Source organism: Brachyhypopomus gauderio, chromosome 13, assembly GCF_052324685.1.
Source record: "Brachyhypopomus gauderio isolate BG-103 chromosome 13, BGAUD_0.2, whole genome shotgun sequence".
Taxonomy (NCBI): domain Eukaryota; kingdom Metazoa; phylum Chordata; class Actinopteri; order Gymnotiformes; family Hypopomidae; genus Brachyhypopomus; species Brachyhypopomus gauderio.
Genome location: NC_135223.1, coordinates 15,467,009 through 15,492,565, shown reverse-complemented (window position 1 = coordinate 15,492,565; position 25,557 = coordinate 15,467,009). Strand labels below are relative to the sequence as shown.

The 25,557-nt window shown below is 42.5% G+C and overlaps 1 protein-coding gene across 4 annotated transcripts in view; it reads right to left on the bottom strand.

The window, feature by feature from the left end:
* The window catches only part of LOC143473970 (rho guanine nucleotide exchange factor 4-like), a 96,415-nt gene that overhangs the window by 48,987 nt on the left and 21,871 nt on the right, over positions 1 to 25,557 (bottom strand). Inside the window, exon 1 of one of the 4 annotated variants that reach the window (XM_076971209.1) lies at positions 16,749 to 16,810. The exons of the other annotated variants lie outside the window; for them this stretch is intronic. Coding sequence (XP_076827324.1) covers positions 16,749 to 16,775 — 27 coding nt within the window. The 5' untranslated portion in view covers positions 16,776 to 16,810. Of the gene's footprint in view, positions 1 to 16,748; positions 16,811 to 25,557 lie in introns of those variants that run through there. 4 annotated transcript variants of the gene reach the window in all.

Sequence of the window (25,557 nt, the reverse complement as noted above, 5' to 3'; positions counted from 1 at the left end):
CCACCCAGATGGCTAAGATCAAAACTACCAGGATTCACAGTTCATGCACTGATGCTTGACCGATGTCTTCAAGTTTCATGAACGTGCATACAAACAAACAAGGGAAAGCCAACCTATCCACCTAGCTGGGAATAGGTTGGGGGGGGGGGGGGGGGGGGGGGGGGGGGTTCTGGATCCAATCCCAGCATCTCCGGGCGAAGGCAGGTACACCATGGGCAGGTCGCCAGTCCACCGCACAGCCAACACACACACATATACACTCACACCTACAGGCAATTTAGAGTTTAATATTTAGGAGTTTAATATTATGAAATCTGTGAAATTTGTGTACTAACAATATATGTGCTGTACAGGCGTACTGGTAAATCCTGTAGCCCATGTGCTACCACACACAAAATGTTTTGTGAAGCGCTACTAACCCAGTGATGGAACTGAAGATGTGCCTGCATTATTGAGCTAAATGATTGTGCTGGATGCCATGAATATTATGTTTAATCAAATCGCTGTGTTCATCTGCAGTGTCTGAGATGTGTCGGGATGATCACAGCACACGACTAGAAACAGGAGGTGTGGAAGAGGTGTTCATCTGCGTACCTCTGCTTTCCAACATATCAGTATTGTGGAGGCCTGGGTTGTGATATCAGCTAAACAATTATATATTGTGCTGCCCAATTTACACACTGTACAATGTGCACATTTGAGCTCCATCAATGATGTCACACCAGTGTCCAATCAGATCTCATTCCCTCCTAGTTCAGCCATGCCTCACCTCACCTGAGTACTAGCATCACCTGTAACTGATCTGTGTGTGTGTGTGTGTGTGTGTGTGTGTGTGTGTGTGTGTGTGTGTGTGTGTGTGTGTGTGTGTGTGTGTGTGTGTCGCAGTCAATCAGTGATTTGGGCTATAAGTGTTCTTTGGTTGTGTTTATATTTGGGAGCCTTGGCCATGTACACAGATCGTTTATGTGGGGTTTTTGGTTTCCCAAAGCTAAAAACCAAATATCTCGCAACATACTGACCCACATCTGCAGTAACTGGAAGCCATCAGCACATTTGGAAGACAAGATGCTTTATTCAACCATGCAAGTTTTCTGCTGAAGACTATGCTGTGTAGAAATGCTGCTGATATGGTAACTTATTTATGCTTTACAGGACTATTCATGCTTTTGATAACGTTTGTGTCTTTATAACATGCATTTTACACTTCAATCTCCATCACTCCTGAAGTGCTGCACGCTTGCTCACCACACTGAGCCTTGGTAAGCCTGTCTATCTCCTCCCTGCTGTCTGATCTTTCCGGTATTTAAACTGTGCTGTGTGAAATATGGTCTGGTGCTTTGTTTGCTGGATTCATACCACGAGTTAGTAAACACTGTTGCTCAGAGCTTCGATCTTCGTCCTCACTCGTTAAACAGAGCAGAGAGGCAGCCACTTCAGACACACACATGTGGAGTCCTCCACGCCAGCCCCTTCTGCCCTTACGCCGGTCAGCTGTGTGGGACCTGGACGAGGTGCTGGCCGCTGTGGGAGGTTTCACCAGCTAATCAGTCATTCCCATGTTAGTGTTATGGGCTTCCCGTGACCATTTAGGTCACTGTTATACCATTTATGGACATTTCTTTTCAAATCTTACAGAAGTGACCGGCATTCACACTGTTTTGAGGAAAGCAACCAACAACACAAATTATCATCATTCAGAGGCGCATAAAACCCTATTACTATCCAATAAAAGATTTTAATCCAAAAAAAGCTAAAAAATAAATAAATAAGTGCCAAAGGCGTCAGCCAATGTCAGCAAGTTGGCTGAACAGTGAATTTTCTGATAGGTGTTATTTGTAAGCCCGTGTTATGTATTTTCCTCTGGAAAGCACCACAGATGAGCACATGCACATATTCAGTACACGTGTGTCGGAGAAGAGAACGTGAGGTGTGTGGACAGTCTGCCGATTGCCCCCCAGTCCGGCCAGCTGTTGTCCACCTCCACGTCTGTCTGTGACTCTCCCAGGGCTTGTTTTCCCCATAGCCCCCTTGAATTTATGCAGGAGTAAGTGGGTATGTGGGAGGTAATTACAGGGCTGAAGGGGGGGTGGGGGGGGGGGGGGGGGTGTTGACGGCGACATGGCATCTGTGCTGCAGGTATGTTGTCTGCCTTGACAGTGTCTCTCTGGAGCACTCTCCCGTGCTCTTAGCAGTGTTCATTTAGAACCTTTTAACATGACAAAAACGAGACGACAACTAAATAAAAGAAGAGATAAAAACTATGGCGAAACGCTTTTGTCAATGAATAAAAACGAGACTGAAATGTTTGGCAGGGACATCCAATCAGAACTGATTTTGTTTTGTGAAAGACAGGGGCAAGTTAGGAGAACATGCAATCATAACTTCAGCGTATTTGGACAGTGTATTTGATCTAATGCACCTGACACAGCTGTTGAAGGACTTGAGAACTATAAGAATATTTCAAATGTGAAATATGTGCATGAAATATATGTGACAGGTAGTTGAATTAGTAGTGACAGGAAAATGACTGAAGTCTGGAACATACATGTCTGTTTAACACACACCGAGTCAAACCTGATGGTACCCGCACTATGCAAAATCCCATGTGACTGAATTTAATTTATATTCATAAAGTCACTGTGGCATTGCACTAGTGTCAACTTATCAGTGTGGTAAAAATGTAATGGGATAATGAATATAAGAGACAGATTACTGACTAACCCAGTCATGAGACCAGTCCTCTGTTCAAAACTGGCAGAATATATTATTTTGAATAAAAATACAATGCATTTGTAAGTTTACCCAAGATGCACCTGCTTAGTTGCACTGAGTGGATGACTTCAGTACTTTTCCTCAGTACTTTTTTTCAGCACGTTTCACGGTACAACAACAAAGTGTTTCCTCAGTCAATAACTGTTCATACTTTCTTGCTCTGTAACACCAAATTTTGCATTTATTATGCAAAAGTTCATAGCACTCATAGATCCCATTCAAGCATGTCGCCTTCCGCGTCATGAACTCCTACTGCAGTTGCAAAGTCTGACAGCATGCTTGCTCCAAACATGAAATATGGGCCTTTGAAAAAATGTGTCCTTTAGGTAAATGTGTGCTTGTGCAGAATTTTGATATGTCACCAAACATTGAAAGAGAAAAATCATCCAGTCAACACTGGGTTCTTTACAGGAAATGAACCACTGGGCAGACTCAGGTTATGAACACTTAATGTCATATGCAAATGAGGACAAAATGCAGAATCACTATTGGCCCATTCTCTCAAAGCAGCTTTACCAGGTCAAGACCTTCCAATAAATGAGCCAAAGTGGACAGTGACTGGAAACGTTTGGAGGACCAGACTATAAGGAGAAACATGTCTTCATTTAAATGGTATAGTGGCAGTGCTCATACATATAGGAATGAAACAGCAGGCAGATGGTTTCGGTCACTTAACAGAAAAAACACAACGGGCCACTGGTCAGACTGGTTGTGCATGGTCATTGGCCATGCCCCCATGCCTGGACCCATGCAAAAGTCCGGACCTGTGATTACATCATCAAAGCCACCCATCCAATCAAAATAGCAGCACTGAACAGATGTGTCTGCAGAAAACAGTGGTTTGGCTTGAGTAATCTGAACCAACCAAATTCATCTATTCCTGAGTGCCTGGCTATAAATTGAATTTCTATAGCTATCATTCAAAGCCAAAAGGTTGTTGTAATCAGACCTTGAGAGACTTTTACCTAAAGAACCCCAAAAACAACTCAAGAGACATTGATGAGACCCGAGTTCACCAGCAAACTGTGAAATCCTGCGCTTTGTGCAACAGCTGGTACCTGAATGCCACCCCTTCCAAATATGCTGTTCAGAGGACCAGCTTGGGCTGAGGGGTATGTCGTGATACAGGCCTGTGTAAGATAATACCCCAACAGAAGCACCAGAGAACAGAAGAAAATACCCCTCCCCCAATTCCCCAAACTGGCAGTTTGAGAATTCTTGAGACTGTGGACAAGGACAACAGTAATGACTTAATATTGAATTAATAGATAATGCATATGAAGTCAAGTGTCATGTGCATATAGCAAAGACATCAGCCACATAACATCTCTTTACACTGGCCACTTCATTAGGTGGCCATCACACCTATGTTGTAGTTGCGCAGTGTGAACGTACAGTGACAGACTAGTCCATCTGGTGCCTTATACAATTCATCTGTCATCTTCTCCCTGTCTGTATATATTATCACGAACCCAGGCTTAGAATCAGGATCTTCATATTTGTCAATCAAAATGCTTACACAGTAAAGAAGAGATATAAGAAATAATGAAATATAATATATAATATATAAATATATGATATATATTATAATGAAGGAGGGCTTCCCTGGGTCGTGCCTGCTGGACTCTAGGACTGGGGGAGGGGTGACTACAGGCTCCAGCATGCTGGTGTGAAATCTGTCACGTCTAGTCATGCTAGCTGACAGGAAGCTGCACCCAGCCTGCTCAGCTGCATTCTCACAAGTGCTCATGATCCCATAATACCCCCGGACACGAGGAGGCACAAGAAACTACGGCAAAAAGATCAGCACACTAGTAGTCTGACGGAGCACCGAACTAGTGGCAGAGCATTCATCACAGAGCATCACAGAGCATTCATCACAGAGCATCACAGAGCATCCATCGCAGAGCATCACAGAGCATCCATCACAGAGCATTCATCACAGAGCATCCATCACAGAGCATCACAGAACATTCATCAGAGAGCATTCATTACAGAGCATTCATCACAGAGCATTCATTACAGAGCATTCATCACAGAGCATTCATTACAGAGCATTCATCACAGAGCATCACAGACCCAGGGGATGAGAGGTGCTGTTCACGGCCCGATGCAACCCGGCAGCCACGCAGTAAAAGCCGTCGCAAAGGAGCTGATCACTCCATGTCACGCAATGACCAGGAAAGAAAGAAAACAAAGAGATGGAAAACAAAGAAAAACATAGTGAGAAAGCAGGAGAGAAAGAGAGGAAAGGAGATTCATGCTAAATATGTTTGAACTAAATACTGCTAACAATATTCTACTCAGGTTTGAGCTTCTTCTGAGTCCAGAACTGCTCATTTTGTTTTACTCTCACTCTCTCTCTCTCTCTCTCTCTCTCTCTCTCTCTCTCTCTCTCTCTCTCTCTTCCTCCCTCCCTCCCACCCCACTGAAGTACAAAGGCATTGTATCATTATCAGCATCTCTGCTGAGGCCGGTCCGTGCGATGGTATCTGGCGGTGTGCTGGATTATTTCTGCAGTGTGCACGGTGCGAAAACACAATATGGGTTAACGGGTGTTGGAGGGCCGCCGTGCGGAACCAGGGAACGCTGCGCTGTGCGTGGAGGAGCGAAGCGTGAAGCAGTGATGCGTGGAGCAGTGATGCGTGCCACGCCGTGCTGTGGTACTTGCAGAAGTGTGTGGGTGGAGACTGTCATGGTAGTGTGGGTTAATGACGGTTTAACAATCAGCCTTTCCACACATGGAGTTATACACAATAACAGGAGGTAATGATGAAGTGGCGAAGACCAAAATACCTAAAACTATGCAACACTGAACACAGCTGAGGACCTGAGTGTTATCCAGCCATTCACACAGGTACAGAGGAAGAATCACTAGACACAGGACAAGTGTTGCCACACAGCACTATGTAGCAGAACTTAAGACAAGGGGCCATTTTCAAAGACACAAACCAGTAGTGTACACAGCATACTACTTAAATGTCTTTTGGTTAAAAAAAAAAAAACAAAAGAATTGACACAGCTGAAGCAAGCGAACAACTATCCCTGGAGAAACACACACACGCTATGGCCACAGATCACACACAGCCACGCATTACACATGCACAAGTCAAACGTATCTGAGAGCCAGCACTCAAACACACATACCTGCACTCCACCAGGGAAACAGATCAGCTCTCGTAAAAGCCCTCCCGTAATCAGCCGCAGCAGAAAGCAGGTGGTTCCTCAACTCGGAGACTCTGCCGCTCTCTCTCCCTCTGTCACTCTCTCTCCCTCTGTCACTCTCTCTCCCTCTCTCTCCCTCTGTCACTCTCTCTCCCTCTGTCACTCTCTCTCCCTCTGTCACTCTCTCTCCCTCCTTCTCTCTCACATACACACAGTGCTTTACACTCACAAGGCTGTTCAGGGGCTCCACCTCCAGGCTGGCTAACAGATCACGACTGGGAATGCATGTGGGAGCTGCTCATTCAGAGAAAGTGAAGCACACACACACACACACACACACACACACACACACACACACACACACACACACACACACACACACACACACACACACACACACACACACACACACACACACACACACATACACATGGCTCCTATTGTGCCGCCCTTCTCACAATGAGCATGCTCCAACATGCGGATATGTCCACAGTTCACAGTTAGATGGATCACACCGCGTGGGGTGTTTGTGTCCGTGTGTGTGTGTTTGTGACCACGGCCTTTTCTACTGTCAGATCTCCGGAGGAAGGGTGGTGCTGGTCCTTTGGCAAGCAGAAACACCTCAGCGTCTCAGCTGAATCAGAGCAAGGCAATCAGGAAACATTCCCAGTATGTGCCTGTGTGTGTGGGTGTGATTGTACAAGAGGTGAGTGTATAAGTGTGTGTAAGAGAGAGAGATGTATGGTACAGTCCATTTCCAACAAGAGGACAAAAGACATAATAACAGAGAGCCATGCATGCATGACATCTATCCCTTAATTCATTATTAATACTGCTATGACATCCCTGCTTTTATTTATGGACAGGTGCACAGTACACAGACACACAACACACACACTCACACCCAAGATACACACACAAAAACATAGGCACGCACAAAGGCGGTGTCTTTTTTCTTTCCTTGACCTCTTCTTAAAGTGATGTCAGGGCTGTGCTTGTCTAGAGGAGAGTGATGGATTTGACAACATGGATGTTGCTGCAGTAACAGCCCTGGCTCCATGAGTGAGGTCACCCCTCTATCTCCACGGGACAGGGGCAGGAAGAAATGTGAGCTTTGCACTTTCCAAATGGGTGGCTAGGGCGTGGTGGTGAGTGGTGTGTGTAAGTGTGTGTGTGTGGGGCTGCCACGACACAAAAGTGTTCAACCCTCTTCCTCAGTGTAGAATGAAACCAGCAGGTCTCATCTAACAGAGAGCGTGACCTCTGCACTCTGACCTCTTCACTAAGTCCAGTGCATCGTGGAAGTAACAGAGGGATATGAAGGTTTAAGGGTGGTGACACTACTCCGCAGGAGCTGTGGATGTGAGCCAGGAATCTCTCCACCAGGAGCTGCACCACCTGGCTGTGGATCAGAGACAGGCCCCCTCCCTGCTCCTGTCACTGTGTGGGGCTCCACAGCACAACAACCAAGGCATTTTGTGGCTAAGCAAAAATGTTAATATCTAGCCCACTAGATAGTAGCCCACTAGAACTGGTACTCTCTTGCAGAGCCTAGAACTGAGTGTGAATGAAAGTGTGTGTGTGTGTGTGTGTGTGTGTGTGTGTGTGTGTGTGTGTGTGTGTGTGTGTGTGTGTGTGTATTGTGTATGTGTTTTTAATAAATTCTGCATGGTCTGGATCAGTAAGACTGTAGCCTGCATTGCACCTGCTCCTGTTGGCTGGGTTTTTGCAAGCAGCTGCCATTGCCATCAGCTCAAGGCCAGAAAGACCAAACTTCTGTACATCCCAGGAACTCCAGACCTCCACCATGACCTCACCTTGTCCTTCAAGAACTCCCTGGTCACGCCCTTTGAAGCAGCACATTTTTGGATGACAAGTTCTCATTCTTGACTGTTTCAAGCCTGATTGAGTCATGCAGGTTTCGGTGAAGGATTCAACCCTTGTCTCAGGCTCTCGTCATCTCAAGGCTTGACTACTACAACTCACTACTTGGTGGACTTCCTCTACGGCCAATCAGGCCTCTACAATTGATCCAGAATTCAGCAGAATGGCTGGTCTATGGTCTTCTGAAGTTCACACATCACTCCACTGCTGCATTCTCTTCACTGGCTTCCAGTAGCTGAAGGCATCAAATGTCAAACCCTGATGCTCCCCCACACAGCTACAAATGGACCTGTCAATGGTAAAAAATGGACCAGTCCCTCCCTACATGATGACAATGGTCAAAGCCCTTGAGTACTTTGAACATCAAATGCTGGCTATAAGACAATCATCAAGACTCTTCTATATCATGTCTCCCAGATGCTGGAATGAACTTCCAGGACCCGTGTATTTGTGCCCTGTTTTAAATTACCACTAATCCTGCATCTATAGTAATAATATATTGCACTACTCCTCTATTGCACTAAATGATCCCTTCTGGCATTCATGCTCATTTTGTAAAACTTTCTAGGTGCCAGTTGACTCCGCAATCTAGCAGTAACTTACTTCAAATGCATCTTACATGACAACGCACTTTTGTTACATTGATATTGAGTTTTTGTTTAATGGCATGAATGCAAATGTAAATAACTCATAAGATCATAGGAAATTATGGAGGTTGATGAACAGACCCACAGGGACACATCATTTTACTATTTGGTGAAAACGTGCTCCAGTTTCTCCTGCCTGGACACCACGCCAGGCTCCACTGCTTACTGTCATGAGATCCGCTTTGATGCTCGCTGACGCTGACGCAGTCCTACGAAGAGAGCGAATTTGAGCAGGCAGTGAAGGGGTCATCCACCCAAGGACCCATCCCACCACCCCTTTTGTAGAGGCGTCCCCAGGCACGGCCTCGGTGGCGTGTGTCAGATCACACTGCCGGATTCCGGGCCAGGCAACGGCCTCAATTTCACACGCAACACTGGAGGTGAGAAATGGAATGGGTCTGGCTACGGGAGGTGCAGATAAAACAATGCCTGCCCTGGTACTCTCTCCCTCTCCTCATCTATCATTTAACTGAATATGTACTCCCTTCAAAGATGTTCCACCCAAAATCCATATTAAAATATCAGGTTTCTTGCCATGAAACCAAAACCACAAGCACTGAGTCACATGACCAGTTATTCATCACTGGCTTGTTTCTGGGTTATGGGTATGAGTAATCTGGGTTATGGTGTCTGTACTTCGTTCACACACTTATTTAACACACGGATTTACACATGATTTAGCAGTTAGCCGTCAAGCCCTCCTTTTAGGTCGACTGTGAAACAAAAAACATGTAACTCCTTAGGCTAAGGTTACTACCTTTGCACTGGAAACTGTGGGATTTTTCTAGATTTTAAGAGGAAAAAACAAAATGTGTGTCTCATGTAAAAGTGACAGGGCAACCCATTCTTACATCCTTCAGTCCTTAAGAAACTGTTGCATTGGGTTTCACATTCAAAGTAAAAGTACAGGTTTTGTTGATGAAAGTGTGACTGCAGGCATGACACATTCATCACTCGCATTGTGACTCATTAGAAAATTTGTCTGAACTTCTGTCAAAAGAAGAAATGTGATCTGTGTTGCACAGTTCCAAATGCCAAATTCTTGCCCTCTAATAATCCTGTTCTGAGCATTAATGAGGGGGAAGGGCGACCCAGGACCAATTAGCAGCAAACACAGGTAATCCTCTCATAACCTTTGCGCTCCATTCTGACCCTGCAAGAGGTTCTTGCAACTTTATATCCCCTATAGGGATCAGCATATAACCAAACATTGCAGCAATATTTATGTTGCAATGATTCCCCCCCCCCCCCCATGATGTATTTTTGCAGAACTAGAAATTCTGCACTTGTGGCGGTAACACTGGAATAAAGGGAACACTGATGCACATCTCAGCTTTCATCTCTGCAAACCTACACCATCCCTTTAGACGTTTCTAGACAAAAGCAACAACTCATTTGGTGAGTCAGAAACGTATTTGTTGTTATTGAAGTGTTTATCTGATGCACCTTGCCTTTCATTTAGAGCAGACTACATCTACAGCCTAGTCACATTCAAATCAGGTTTATTATCATTCCTCCGTGTACTTAGAGTGCACTGGACCATGGCATACCTGTAAATATGGAGAAATGTTCATCTTTAAGTTACGAGTTGTGACGCACATCATTAGCTGAAAACAACACAACAAACACACCAACAACTGTCATACTGACATACCACAAATAGCAAGCAACTTTCAACATCACAAACCCAAATGCCTTTAGTGTTAAGGTGTTTAACCCTAGTGCAAAGTATAATAGCCACCAACATGTGGCACGACACAACAGAAACCCACTGACCCCATTACACGCTGCCTACCGTTGAATTTACTGCTGTGTCCAGTTCAGTGGTCTATTACTGTTTCTACTGTATCCTTTTGTGATGGCAATACTTGTAGCTGTATCATAATTGTATAACAGTACGGTTTAATTAACAACTGTATCAAGCACATAAATTCATCATAATCTTTTCGCATAGAAACAGGGTCTCCCTTTCCCATGCGTTAACGTATCCTACATGACGCAACAGTTCATTGATGAATCCAGTGGGAACTGAGTGGAGTAGTTGTCAGTACTGGAGTGCTTTGCTCATCCAGGACTGAGGACTCAGAACATTGCATTGCACCATTTCGTCCATGACAAGAGGCTTTGTGGGTATGGCCTTAGAAGACCTGGTGGGAGTCGAGGACACTTCAGTCATCAGCACACTCTGTGCCAAGCTGGTCCACCAGAAAGGTCAACACACACGTATGCATGGTGCACACTCTCGCGCGCACACACACACACACACACACACACACAAGCATGCACACAGAGTCACATTGACATGGCGAAAGCTTGGCTGGCCATAGATTCAGGCCTGAAGAAACAAGGCGTACTGTCCTCCAGCACCCAGGCAGTGCCCAGCTAGACGGAAGCAGGTTCAACTTGCACCTCTGTGGCCTTCAAGTGAAATGGATTTATGATGTGCACGAGTGATCATAGCTGATAGGTTATCTGCAGCTAAACAGCCAACTCGTTTATGTTCATATATACAGTATCTTCAATGTAAGGCATCTGTACATTCTGTGATATGATCTAAACACTCTGTGTACATTCTGGACACAGGGAAGAATATCAGTGTGCTCTGTTCTTTAAAATTCTGGTGAATTTGCTGAATAAAATAGCAATAAAATATTAAAATAAAATAGTCAATAGCACCTTTCCTCCGAGTGTGTTCAGCTGTCCTGTGTCTAAGTGTGGGCAGCAACTCAAAAAGACACAGGGCTTGGCTTCACACAGTGTTTGTTGTATCTTCCATGGCTAGAAAACTAGAAAAACAATGGGAGAAACAATGCAATAAAATAAAACAGAATTAATTAAACACCAGAAAACTACTTATTTGGCAAATGTTGTCTCAAAATCTGTTAAACAGGACCAGAGTCAAATGTCCCCAGACTACTCTAAGTGTTAAAATTATTTAGTATTATTTAGATAGACATGTCATCTCTGCTTTAAAATTTCATTTCAAGAGCTATATGCAATGTAAAATACCAGTAAGTGTCTGATGGGGATCTGAGTGAAGACTTCAAGGAGACAAACTGGATGTCCAGTTCAAAATTAAATTAAATATACATGCTCTCTTTCACAGTGTCTTGTTTCATAACACGCACACGCACACGCACACACACACACACACACACACACACACACACACACACACACACACACACACACACACACACACACACACACACACAAACAGAGCAATGCTGGTCCCATGGTTTTAATTTCAGATGCTTTTGTAGAACAGGCATAGATCCCAGACTCACTAGAAACGATGGAGAACACCAACCACATAATTGCAATACGATACACCAAAGTAGGTTTGGTGTTATTGTATACGCACTGTCTGTCCCAGGGGTACTGTACTCTTTCATTGAGCTGCTGGAGAATGTACAGTGGATTAATATGCCGTCTCCTGGTCCTTGCGTTATGAGGTAAATAACATTCATTTTATTGCTTTGAGATATGGGTGTTAGTAGTGCTTTAACTCTGAGTTATGCTGTTCATCTAAACCCAGCAGAGGTATAGCCATCACAGAACTGTAACACCCCCAGAGTAAACAGGATATACTTAAGCATAAAATGTGCTTTGGTGATCACTTTAATGATCTTCATTCCACACTTCTAACTTTACTGTGTTGACACAGGAGGGTGCTCACGCTCAGGATATTCACAGTTTAGGGCCTACAGTCTTTGATATGGAAACTTGGTTTAGAATATTCTTAAATATTCCAAATTCCACTCACCTCAATGTGAAGGAACAGTTCACTGAAAATTCCTTATCTTATCTTACCTTACACTGATCTTAAATGTATTCGATTGTCCAAGATATTCTTTATGATCAAATGTTTGGCTTTGAGTTGGGGCTACAGTTAAAGGACTCCAGTTAGCATCATGCTACTTTCATGTGACTCCCTACAGTTGGATCATGACTTGCGTACACTTTTTTAAACAGACCTGTTCCTTTAACTGTTCCTGAGTAGAGTTAGAACACTGAATGCTTTTGCACTCCTTGATTGGAAAACACAATCTTGCAGCCATACTGAGACCTCAGGAATCAAGCCTGACCCACAGACCAGTGCAAAAGAACCCCCCTGAAATGTGCCCTTATAAGGCAGGCTGACCGGTTACTAGGGCAGAAAAAATAAACATAGCAAAAAGGCTTGACCGAAAAAAAATGCATGCATGTCCCCTGCAGCCATCAGCAATATGGGAAAAACAGTAGTAGCTACTGGAGGCTCCCAGTAGAGAAGATTATCCAGCCAAGTCCTGGCCTCTGATGTTGAGAGATGCTTGCAACACAAATACTCATCAAGTTTCCCATCTGAAATAAAGGGTCAACAACAAAACCCAGAGTGCTTTAAAGCGTGAGCCATCTGGTGCTAATTTTCTGCAGTTTGGTCTCATTTTATCAGCGGGGATGATACAAAATATGACATGGTATTTGGGGTTACACTTGAGTTTTGTTTAGATTGGGGGTTGTCAAAACTGTTTGTCCATTTGCTAATTTTCAGATATATTTTTCTACATTCTTATGTAGAATTACCCTGTTTGAAAACCACCAACTTAGTTCACCACGTCTTTTCTAATTTTGCAGATATATTCCTATGTGATGCTATTTCCATTCAAAAGTGTTAGCGTACCATTTAATCACCTGGTAACACATACAATTTAAACACACACAGTTTAAAGCAAACTTTAATGAAATGAAAAGGCATATATTAAACGAATAGGCCTCAGTAGTCCTTAGTCAGAGTGGTTAGCATCCAACATTTACAACTAGATAGCAATTGAAACTCACTGATCGTTGAAGGTTTGTTTCATTTACTGACCCCAAAAGCTCTCCACATTTCTTTTTAATTCCCAGTACACAGTGCAAACAAGCTCCTCACGAGCCAAGAAGCTTTCTATCAGGCTATTCCAAAACTCAGCCAACCACAAACGTGTCCAAGAACAAATTGAATAAACTGTTTAAACCATGCAGGCTTTGTGGGCCAGACTACACTGCAGGGCAACAAGTTTTATTAACACATCTGAAGCAGCTCAAATCTATAAATGTGTAGTCATTTAAAAAAAACATGACACACGTTGTCATTGACAGCACCATTTCATGCCTATCAAGCATAGCTCAATACACCAAGCACAGATATACTAAAAGGAGCCGAGGTCCAACATGAGAGATGCATCTGAGCTGTTAAATATATCAACACTCATGAGTAATCCAACAGTGTCACAGATCACCCCTTAATGGCCTCACAGGCAAGAGAGTGCTTGAGAGCTTCTGAGAGCGTCCGATACCAAGCAGTACTTCAGGTCTCTTCTGAAAAGGCAGAGAGCCAAGCAGACGTTGTGAGCATGACCTCTAATACTCCAGCACCATCTTTTATTACACTCTAAAGTGCTGGGCTAACACAGTGCTACTCCCACCGAGGTGTCTGGCAGTGAGGATACCCAGCAGCTCATAAAACATTGCTTGACCTGCCCACACAGACCTCACAGTACATCAGCAGTGCAGACAGAGCCGGTTATAAAGGCAACAGTCTATCACAGGTGAGGAGATGTGAAGGAAGCATGTAAGTAACGGAGAACTTCATCCGAGTTAGACACACACGCTCAAACATATGCATACGCGTCACACACATACAGTCATCAGATATAGGAAAGGTGTCAAGCTGCAAATGCACTTGGGCACTTGACCCTTGGGTTATTTGATGAGGTCAAAGGTCAGAGGACAGAAAATGTTGAGGCCACTCTGATCGCATGTGCTCGCTCCACACACATGTGTGTCCTCTTTCTCTGCACAAGAGGAGACTGGTGGGGCTCTTCTTCTAGGAGAACATCTCTAAATAGAACACACTTCCTCCTGCACGCAAGTAAAGCAGCGCTGGATCCCACTGAGAGAGGAAACACTCTGCCCATCAGTAGAATGTTATGATGAGTGAGCTCCATGGCAACTCCCACAGGATTCCGTCAGTTTGAGTCTGGGAATGAAATGCCCTCTAATCCCACTCATACACACGCACGCACGCACGCACGCACGCACGCACGCACGCACGCACGCACACACACACACACACACACACACACACACACACACACACACACACACACACACACAGGGCAGATATGGTTTATGAGTAAACAACCTGTGGGTGTAATTCATGTGATTGTACAATGATATAATCTGATGCTTCAGAAAAAATTATTTGACTGTATAATACTGCCAAAAACAATTACTGCATAGGGTCAAACCGGGTCCACTTTCATATTCTACATCAATCACTCTGGACAAACTTTTAATAAAATCTGGATTAGCGTTTGATCTAACCCTTAGTGCCACAGTCTCTCCTAGCCCAGCTAGGGTCCCTATTTCACTCCCTAGTTCAATCTTCCCTTAATACAGCTGTGCTACAACCCACCATGTCAGTGATGGTGTCACTAAGTCTAAGTCATTAGCATGTTCAGATGCTGAGTGTGTTCATCAGAAATCCACACGAGAGAAACTAACTCGACTCATATAAGCAGGTCTGTGAGAATGAAATTGAATATTCAAAGCTATGCTGAATGCCCAACCAGATTATTCTAGCCAGAATGTCTAATCTGGTTCCTCTATGCAGACTCCCCAACAGTGTGATTCTATGCCGAATCACTGGTCAGGTTCCTCTAGCCTGAATCTTAAAGTAGGGCTGGATGACATGGTCATATTGGGATTATACTTCTACACACTACCACAGTAATACAGTTGCATCCCACTGCATCCCACTGTTGAACTGTGTAAATACAACAATTCATCAAAAATACCCACAGAACATGTGAGATGCTCATAACACACAATAAAGAGCTTCTCATTTGCACATTGCAGCATTGTGGAACATCAATACCGCAAAGGTCAGTACTGCAATAGTAGTTAACAAATGCCATATTGTTCAGTCATCTGGGAGCTGGTCTGGGGCAATTCCAAACCAATGAAACTCACGCCCATATCCCCATCCGCTTAGAAAACCTCAGAAACAGCTTATAAATGAACTTCTACTTATGAATATCACGTTATTGGTGGTCTTATGACTGTGGAATTGAAGCTAAAACCATGGTTGTCAACAGGGAACCCAACAGTGTGGGCTCTCCCATGTGTCAGGAGTAGACATGACATGACAGAAACTAAAAAGTTAACGGTGGAAAACGCATAATTTTATTGATGCTGTGGCATGCAAATCCTAATAATCAGAGAGCAGACACACTGAAAGTCTGTAGCAGAAAGGGAACAGTGTGGTCTGCAGTGTGTGTTCATTCCTGAACTGGTGCTCTACATCCTGACAGGTGGGAGGTACTGGCCTCTTTCAGTCAGGTGCCATGCCAAAGTGGTTAAGTCCCTCCTCTTAGGTGCTGCATATCTAGCCTGACACACATTGTAGAGAATTCCAAATATTACACCCAGGTCATGGCACAGAAGTCCCATGTCTGGGTGTAATATTTGGAATTCTCTAAAATATTCACTCCATTCACACTATTTTGAATTGTCAGTTCTTTCTCAGAAAATTCTAAAGCCAGCTGATAGTATTAAAATGCTCAGCTTTGTTGAAAATGTGGGTGTAAACTGGGATATAAAGTGACAGACAGAAAAACAGAGAGAGAGAGAGAGAGAGAGAGAGGTGAACTGAGAGAGGAAGAGAGAGAGAAATATATTTTAGGCTCTGAGAAACATGTTCGATCTGTAAACTTACCAAGTTCTCTTTTAGCAATCCTGAGGAGGTTATAGCTCTTCCTAACCCATGTGTTCATTTATTCCAAACCTACATGTCCGCTGACACACAGCTTTTGTACTATTGTATTAAGACAAGGTTGCCAGTGTTTCAGATGAACAGAAAAGGGTCACAAATGTTTCATAACATGAAACTCGATCTGAAAAGAAGCCTTTATCCAGGTCAAAAGCCTAGCCCGGCATACCAAAAAGCAGCGAACAGCCAAAGAAATCTCATAACCAAAGAAACTGTTCTTCATCTGAACTCTGAATACATGACCCGTGACCCATGTCCTCCTTCATCACACTCTCCTGGTGTGCTGATGCTGCTTGCTCAACAGTAGCAAACCAAAAAAATTATCCCAAACTTGGCAACATACAAAACCAAGAAACCCAGCACAAAATGCAAAACACAGCCATGCGCAGGGGAACAGCATTAAGGAAACCACGAACAGCTCTGAAAGTTCTCAGAGAAAGAATGGGCAGATATGAAGGGGCAGAGAGATTGTGGAAAGATCTTACCGTGAAGAAAGCCTGGAGGAAGCACATGACAGTGAGCACTTCAGGAGTACCTGGAGAAAACCCCTCTCCTCCTTTGCCCCCCTTTCTCCCGTTTTCCCCCTCTCTCCCTTGCTCCTCCCCTCTTCGTTTCCCTCACTCCCCCTCTCCATCTCTCCCTGTCTCCCCCTCTACTTCTATTGAGCACTGCAGCACCCAACTACCATGTTAAACACACACACACACACACACACACACACACACACACACACACACACACACACACACACACACACACACACACACACACACACACACACACACACACAGTCTCAAGACATGTTGCTATTTTAAACTGCCTAACTGAACAATCCAGAGGGCAGCAGATTAAGAGGGAGAGAGAGAGAAAGAGGGAGGGGGCAGTCTTAGCCTGAGGAACTGCATAACAATTAAGTTTGCTCTGCTCTTTAATTGATGTGGTCCCAATTAAGTTATACATATTTTGGCTTCTATAGAACTTTCATAAGGTACAGCAAGTTTCATAACAAAACAGAAGTTCTGACAAGTTTGTTTCTGTAGATTGATACACATTACCAAAAAAAAGAGTGATGCGATTGTAAACATAATTGCAATGTTCTTCATGTCAGTACAAACACACAGATTATGACTGTTTCTCATTCAGTATGTTAAATATAGAATGACACTATGCAAATAAATAGTGTCCTCTACTGGTCAAAGACAGTAATATTTCTTTATGTGAAATGTGCCATATTTGTCAATTGTAATTTTTCATCGCAATCGAAATTTGTCCTCCGAATTTACTCATCTGTGCAGTCAGAACACACACACACACACACACACACACACACACACTAGTGATTACTAGGGTATTGATTGTGATTCCTGTCTAGGGTATCTAGGGTATTGGTAGTGATTACTAGTGATTATCTTCCTCTACTCAAAATGTTTTATTGCACAAAAGGACAATTTTTTTTTATATATATATGTATTTTATTGCATCTTTAAAGATTATTATCAAAACATCATTTTAACAGCTAACCTAATATAGAAATGCATTTACTCCATGTCTTCAATAAATGTATAAACCTTTTAATAACCTTTTAAGATATTTTGTACATTTTCGATTAGATAAAAGATTAGTTACACATTGGGTACATTTGTTAAAAAAAACAATCACTCAGGAAACAATCAGGAAAGACACACACACACACACACACACACACACACTTTATTGGGTACCCCATATGAAGCCCATTTTGCCTTCACAACTGCTTTAATCCTTTGTGGCATAGATTCAACAAGGTACTGGAAACATTCCTCGGAGAGTCTAGTCTATATTGACATGATAGCATCACACAGTTGCTGCAGATTTGTCGGCTGCACATCCATGATGCAAATCTCCCGTTCCACCATATCCCAAAGATTGAGATCTGGTGACTGTGGAGGCGATTCGAGTACAGTGAACTCATTGTCGTGTTCAAGAAACCAGTCTGAGATGATTCGCGCATTATGACATGGCGCGTTATCCTGCTGGAAGTAGCCATCAGAATATGGGTACACTGTGGTCATAAAGGGATGGACATGATCAGCAACAATACTCAGGTAGGCTGAGGCATTGACACCATGCTCAATTGGTACTAATGGGCCCAAAGTGTGCCAGGAAAATATCCCCCACACCATTGCACCACCACCACCAGACTCTCTGGAAACATTCCTCGGTGAGAGTCTGGTCCATATTAACATGATAGCATCACGCAGTTGCTGCAGATTTGTTGGCTGCACATCCATTATGCCAATCTCTCGTCCCACCACATCCCAAAGTTGCTCTATTGAATTGAATTCCCTTGCAGTATATTCAGAAATAACTCCTATGCTTGACTTTTGTCTTACTGCAGGGGTGCCCAATTAGTCGATTGTGATCTACTGGTCGATCGCGAAGGAAGTGTGGGTAGATCGCAGGACATTAAAAAGTAGGAGATGAATGACAGGCTATCATCCATCTGCACTGAGAGTTGTCTTTTGATTGACATACAGGGTAGCCAATCTGAGGTCTGAACTTCTGACATCCTACGCATGTGCGTTAAACTGCGCTAACTTGTTACCTTGCAGCATAGCTAGACTAAATACAACAAAGGGTATAAAAATGAGTGCCGTAGCTGGTCCGAGTAAGAAGCCTAAAACCTACCACTTGATACAGAATGGGAGGAGGATTTGTTTCACTATGTTTCACTATAGATTTTAAAAACAAATTGAAATATAATCTTCAATCAAAGCTCTCCAGGTATAGAGGAATACAGTCACATGGCGCTATGAAGCCATGGCCGAGGATTTGACCCAGAAACTTTGGAAGGATATTGCGGACTGCAAGTGTTTCTCGCTACAATTAGCGATACTTAAAAATACTTTATAAATATAAATAAATAAAATACTTTATTTATCCTAAAAGGAAAAGGAAAGAAATAATACACAATGTTAAATAGTAATAATAATAACTTAAATAATGATAATATAGAAGAAATACATTTGTTTTGCATTTTTATAGTAGGTAGATCATTGGTCATCTTATAAGTAGCTCGCAAGCTGAAAAGGTGTGGGCACCCGTCTTACTGACTTTCAGGACCAGGTTAAACTTTTAACGCTCTAATAATTTACAAATCACTATTTCCCAATGAAGTTCTACAGCATTTGCTAAAGAGACATTTTTGCATAAAGAGACAAGAGATTATTCTGCTACAGTCAGAGGGTTTAGTGCTGTTTAGTTCCCTGCCCAGAACAGAGAAACATCAGACCTTAAGCCTAATGTTTTTCTTTAGTTCTGGAAACGTCCACGGTTGTTGTAATCATTGAGGTGACCTCTGATTGGGTTGGCAGCAAGATCAGTTGAGGAATCTAGAAGTGAATCACAACCAGGGCTGGTTGTTAAGCACCCAGCAGTGTCTAAATGAAAAGGAAATGACATAAAATGTCCTTCAAGTGCACACACACACACACACACACACACACACACACACACACACACACACACACACACACACACACACACACACACACACAATGCCAGACTTTAGTGCTCAGTCTTTGACTGCCACTCACAACTCCTTGCTAGATCAAACACTTGCACAATTCATACATTCACTGAATTATCCCCAAAGGAAAATCTCAGCCTGGGATTATCCCATCAGCAGTATAATAATATTAATGACTGTAAAGACAAACAAATCTGTCACCACAGGACATACCATGCAGGGTTGGTGTCACTCCTCACCTGGAAACTTCTTTGCAAACAAGGTGTTTCCGTTTGGTTAAAAACAGCTATTGTCAACTGCTTGGTCATCACATTAGCTATATTAACACCCACGGTGAGGCAAAATTTGGTCAGTACAGAGATCAATGAACCACTTTAACAGAAAGTCTACAATACGTGTCTACAATTACCTCTAATATTGTTATTTCCAACAATGCCTTCAAATTATAATGAAGATCTGAATCAACTTGTACATCTATTAAAATCTATATAAAATCTAATAGCCTATAGTTGAGGGCTATTCCAAAATATCCAGTTTGTCACTTTTTACAATGACAGCTTGAAAGGTTAAATGTAGAGCCGTGCAAAATCAGTGGCCTTGACTTAGATATTGTTAAGTAGCCATAGTAACAACTCCTTGTGTGAGCATCATGTCTTAGAATTGTGCCTGTGACCACTGGAAAACGCTTATTTGAGGGCTTATATTCCTGTTTTTACCCAGTTTACCCCACCCAGTGGAAAGAGACCAGAATCCCTGTTTAAGAGTAGTCATCCAGTTGTCAAGTGCCCAGAAACCAGCAGTTTCAAAGTTTCTAAGCAGCAGGCTTAGTTCATGTTGGACAGAGGACTCATGTCTGTTGAAGTCACTCCCCCAATGGCGTGTTAACTGATGAGGCGTGAGAAAAGTAATCTTTTCATTACATGTTCCAGCCTGAAGACTCGGTGTCCTCTTTCATGTCAGTGCACAAGGGTGGAGATTATGTCCATTTGGTCGTGAGTGCTTACACATAAACATGGCTCTACTGTGTCAGGTCTGGAGACTGAGGGATGCACAAATCTACAGGTTTGCCTCTGGAGTTCAAGAGTACAAAAGAACAGTGGAATCTATGCCAACCGTTACTAAGGAGTCTCCATTGTGACAGCCAGCTTTAAAGCTGCCTGGTTTTGGAGGGCCTTTTTTTAAAGGGGCGGGAAGGGGGATTTTGTTTCCTGTGGGAAACAGGAAGTTACTAAATGAGGAATATGTTCATGAAAATAAGAATGCTGATTGGAATATGTTGGTCAGAGAAGAAAGTGTGTCTCACAGCTCTTGTTTGAACCATTCACACCGAAGGTTTTATTTACTCGGATCATATACTGATCATACACTGGCCATATACTAATCATACGCTGATCATAAACAGGTTTGATTATATGATTATACATGATTACACATGACTATACACTGATCATACACAGGCCACACACTGAATACAGTAGAACCCCAGAACCCAATGCTAATTTGTTCCGGAAGGAGCGGAAACGGATTAAAAACGGAGAACGGATTAATCCATTCTCAACCATCAAGTTGAATTTCAATGCTAAGTCCGTCACACTTTTTCATACTTCTCTATGAATGCCCTTTTCTACTCTATTGTTATTCTTACTGTTTTCCTCTTCTGTTTTTCTGCTATGTCTTTCTTAGGACCCATGTTTTTTGTCTAAAACAGTACAAAAAACACAAAAAACAACAAAAATACAGCAAAAGCTTGGAGCACAGCCTCAAAATGGTTTAAAACCCATTGAACAACAACGCGAACTAACGCCAACTAGCAGCATGTGACCGAAGCAATTTGTTAACAAACATTACGTGAGTCAGGTCGGATTCCAAAGTTTTGTTCGAGCTCAGAGTTAAAATTTTCTCGAAATTTTGCGTCAAACTCCGAATATGTTGAGTACTGAGGTGGTCGAGTTCCGGGGTTCTACTGTATATGCACACCATTGGATGAAAATAAGCTCATCACTGGCAGATCAATCCTACTCAAGGCATACTGCACATCCCACTCCGAGTAGAAAGAGCAATCTGATCCTACACTTTATGCTGATCATTGCTGGTGGCTTGTGTATTGTATGCTGTGTAACTGGTGCATTTTTCTGGGATTTACCCAAGCAGCTTTGCCAAGAGAAATTACCACAATGGTCCAGAACAGCCACTGCAAATGAACAAGCACCATCTCTTGTTTCCCAAGGAGAGGACAATACCACTGAGTTATTACCAGAACCCTGGCAATGAATCAGCTTGGCAAATCCCTCCAACTCTCTCTCTCTCTCTCTCTCTCCCTCTCTCTCTTCAATTCATTGGTGCTTTATTGGCATTACAAATGTTCACACTTGCCAAAGCTTTGGTGAAGAAATTATAAAATATAGAATGGTAAACCAAAGATAAAATAGACAAACCATTTCAATCATGAACCAGCAAATAGAAGGTAGGGATTTTAACCACCAGCACCAACAACAACAATATTAATGTAGATTATGCTGTGGTCATGGGTCGGTGCTGCTCATAGCTCATATGGTCACTCAGTGACCCTTAGACTGTAGCAGTGCTGCCATAGTGATGACCTTTTTATATTCACAAAGAACATAAAGCAGCTTCTCATCACTAAAAACTACTTTTATACTTGGGGAATATGTGACTGATCTGGGTTAATTTTGTACAGTGAGTTAGGAAGCACCGCTCTGTCTTAATCTCATAGTCCTGATTTTCATTGCACTGTGTCTTCTCTTCAGGTATCCAGGGCTGTTTATGTCTGCTGGTCTCTATGGCCACGCAATGGGCACTGAGTTTGTACCTAAGAGTAAGCTTCAGTTTTAGATCAGACACCATGCTTAGGTAGTCTGTCATGCTGTATTGATTTACTCTGACTTTCTCAATAGGTGATAAAGAGTTTGAGGTGTTTTGTTATTTGGGTGATTCAGATTATCCTTGCTGTTATGTTCTGGTCCTGAACATGTGCAGTATTAGTGTATGATACTCAGTGGTGGAAGAAGTACACAGACCATGTACTTGAGAAGTCCTCCCTTTACTCCTCTACTTAAAAGTATTGTAAAAGTATTGGCCTTCAAAAGTACTGAGTAAAGTTAAGGCTCTAATATTTAGCACCATACTCTGCATGTAAAATTGTCAAATAATTTATAAAGTGCTATGTTTGAATATTTATTATTTCACAATATTGATGCATTTACCTATCTGGAAATTCCAAGGACTATGAACTATGGTTAAACAAAGATTTTGACATACCTTTTTTAATGAACACGTAAGCCTGTAGGGATGACAAATTTCTCATATTGTAGTGGAGTAAAAAGTCAAATATTTGACTTTGAAATGTAGTGGAATTACAGTAAAAAACTTTACAAAGACGGAAATACTTGAGTAACGTAAAGGAACACACTAAAAATTACTTATGTACAGTTACAAATTTACTTTGTTACTGTCCATCACGGGTGGTACTGTAGAGAGGGGATAATTGTAACAACTGGGAGAGAGGGCTGAACGCAAGTGCAGACTGAACAATTAATTTAATGACAAAACTGATACATATACAGCACACAGAACATACACCAAGAATAATCAAACACCTAACATATGAACCAAACAACACTAACAGAAATAGCTGGGTGGACAAGGCAAAAAAAAAAAAAAAGCAAAGACATCAACAAGCAAAATCACTAGAGAGACCAAAGTCTGTAAGGTACTTACAACAAGGTACTTACAATAACCGACAACACAAGAGACTAACCACAAGACTTAAATACACTAACCAAACAAGGCCCTCAACAAGACACAGCAGAAAGCAATAACGAGGGGGCGGAGAACAAGGCAGGGGAGTGAAGACAGACAACTAGGAAATTTCAAAATAAAAGACACAAACAGAAGACATGACTGACAGGAGGGAGGCAGGACTGACAATAATTCTCTTTGCCCAATGCTTAGATCTGCAGAGCTTCACAAGCTTCACAGCTCCCTCATCTGTTTTGATCCAATGCAACCAAACAGACATGAGGATGCGTAAAGACAGCTTTCCTAGTGATCCTAATAATGAAGGCTCCTTGCCTGAATTATTGAATTATGAAGGAGGTTTATGAAGAGGTAGTGGAGGTGGACTGGATCCATCAGGTGACAAATTCAGATGGGATGAACTACAGGGAAACAGAGACAGTCTACAGAGACAAGAGAGGAAAAGCATCAGTGTCTTCAGAAGACACAACTATAACAAATGATACCACAAACGTCAATCTACACCTCCACTGCATGGCTGCCAACGCAAATTTTAATGCCCCTTTTAACAGAGTACAAAGTAAAGAGCAGACTCTCTCTAAAGGCCTAAAATAAACACTAACTTCTCTCCTGCACAGCTTACAGACATTTTAAAACAAAGCCTGATAAGACTAACAATTATTCTTTTGTAGAGCTTTAAAATGCTTTGTTTTGGAAAACAGTCAATGCAATGAGAATGTGAGGAAAAGCAAACACACATTCTCTTGGAGGAATGCATGTCGTCTCGGACATCAAATGAGTAAAAAAAATATTTTATATATATAAATGTGGATGTTTAAATCATCACATTCATCACATCACATGGGGCTCTAATACAATGTCCATTCGTATTAAAATGCCTTGACACTGGAGATGACATATCCTTAATCCTGATGGTCTGAAGGTGTTCAACAAAACAATTAGTGAGTCTTCTCTTGGTTTCTTCAATGTAATGCTGATTACATATCTTGCCAGTAATGCAATAGACAATTCCTGCTGTAGTGCATGAGGATGAATGAGTGATGACAATTGATCCTTGCCAGTTACTTTTGTGCTTGAGTTAATATATTTACACGTAGCACGTCTAGACCGGTTGTAGGCTGAAGTACCACAGTCGGATTCTTAATGGTTAATTTAATCATTCTTTAATGATTTCTTTAATGTTCTTGTCTCGTCTATAAGAAATTAGTGGAGGATCCTTAAAAAGGGATCCTGAAGTCTTTAAGTAGTAATATCAGCCACTGTTTTATTTGTGGGATAAGTCAGGAATTGTTGTTATCTCAGTAGATTGCTTATAGGTCAATGCATCCACTCTCTGAGTAGGTAAAACATGAGCAAATGCAGCATCTATGACTCCCTTAGGGAAATCACAATTTTGAAAACATTTAAATACTTTTCTGGAGGAAGTCTTCACTGTCACTACAAATGTGCTTAAGATATAATGTGCTTATATACATAAGGGTTTATACATAGTCTTGGCTTCCACAGCTCCACTGAGTTCTCGATAAAGACTCTTAAGAGTCTTATTTATGTTATATAGCTTTGCGTTTCAGGATCCATGTGTGGGGCACTGAATCATAGGCCTTCTTGTAGTCAATCCAGTCTCAAGTGTTTTATCCATGAGTAGCTGGTGCTTGGCTCCTCTGATGTTCTTTCTGGGACCGAATGGGAGAAGGAAGCATCATGTCAGGAACTGGAGCTGTCCAGCTCTTTATACCTCAAACCCTCTCTTGGACATCTGCTAGTATGACGGTTACTGGGTCCTGCTCAGAGAGACTGCTGTGCTGTAATCAACATCCACTAGGCATTGTTGCTGTGTGATGCCTCATTCTCCCATTTGCTTCTCCATTATTATTCAGTCTCCAGCACTGGTGGTCTGTTCTCATTCTCATGCTGTTACCATGTTGGGTGGATCGTGGGAGAACATCCCATTTATCGTCCTGGCTTCTGTTTCTTTTGTATATCTCATAAGGCGGGCAGCCAGAGCTGTT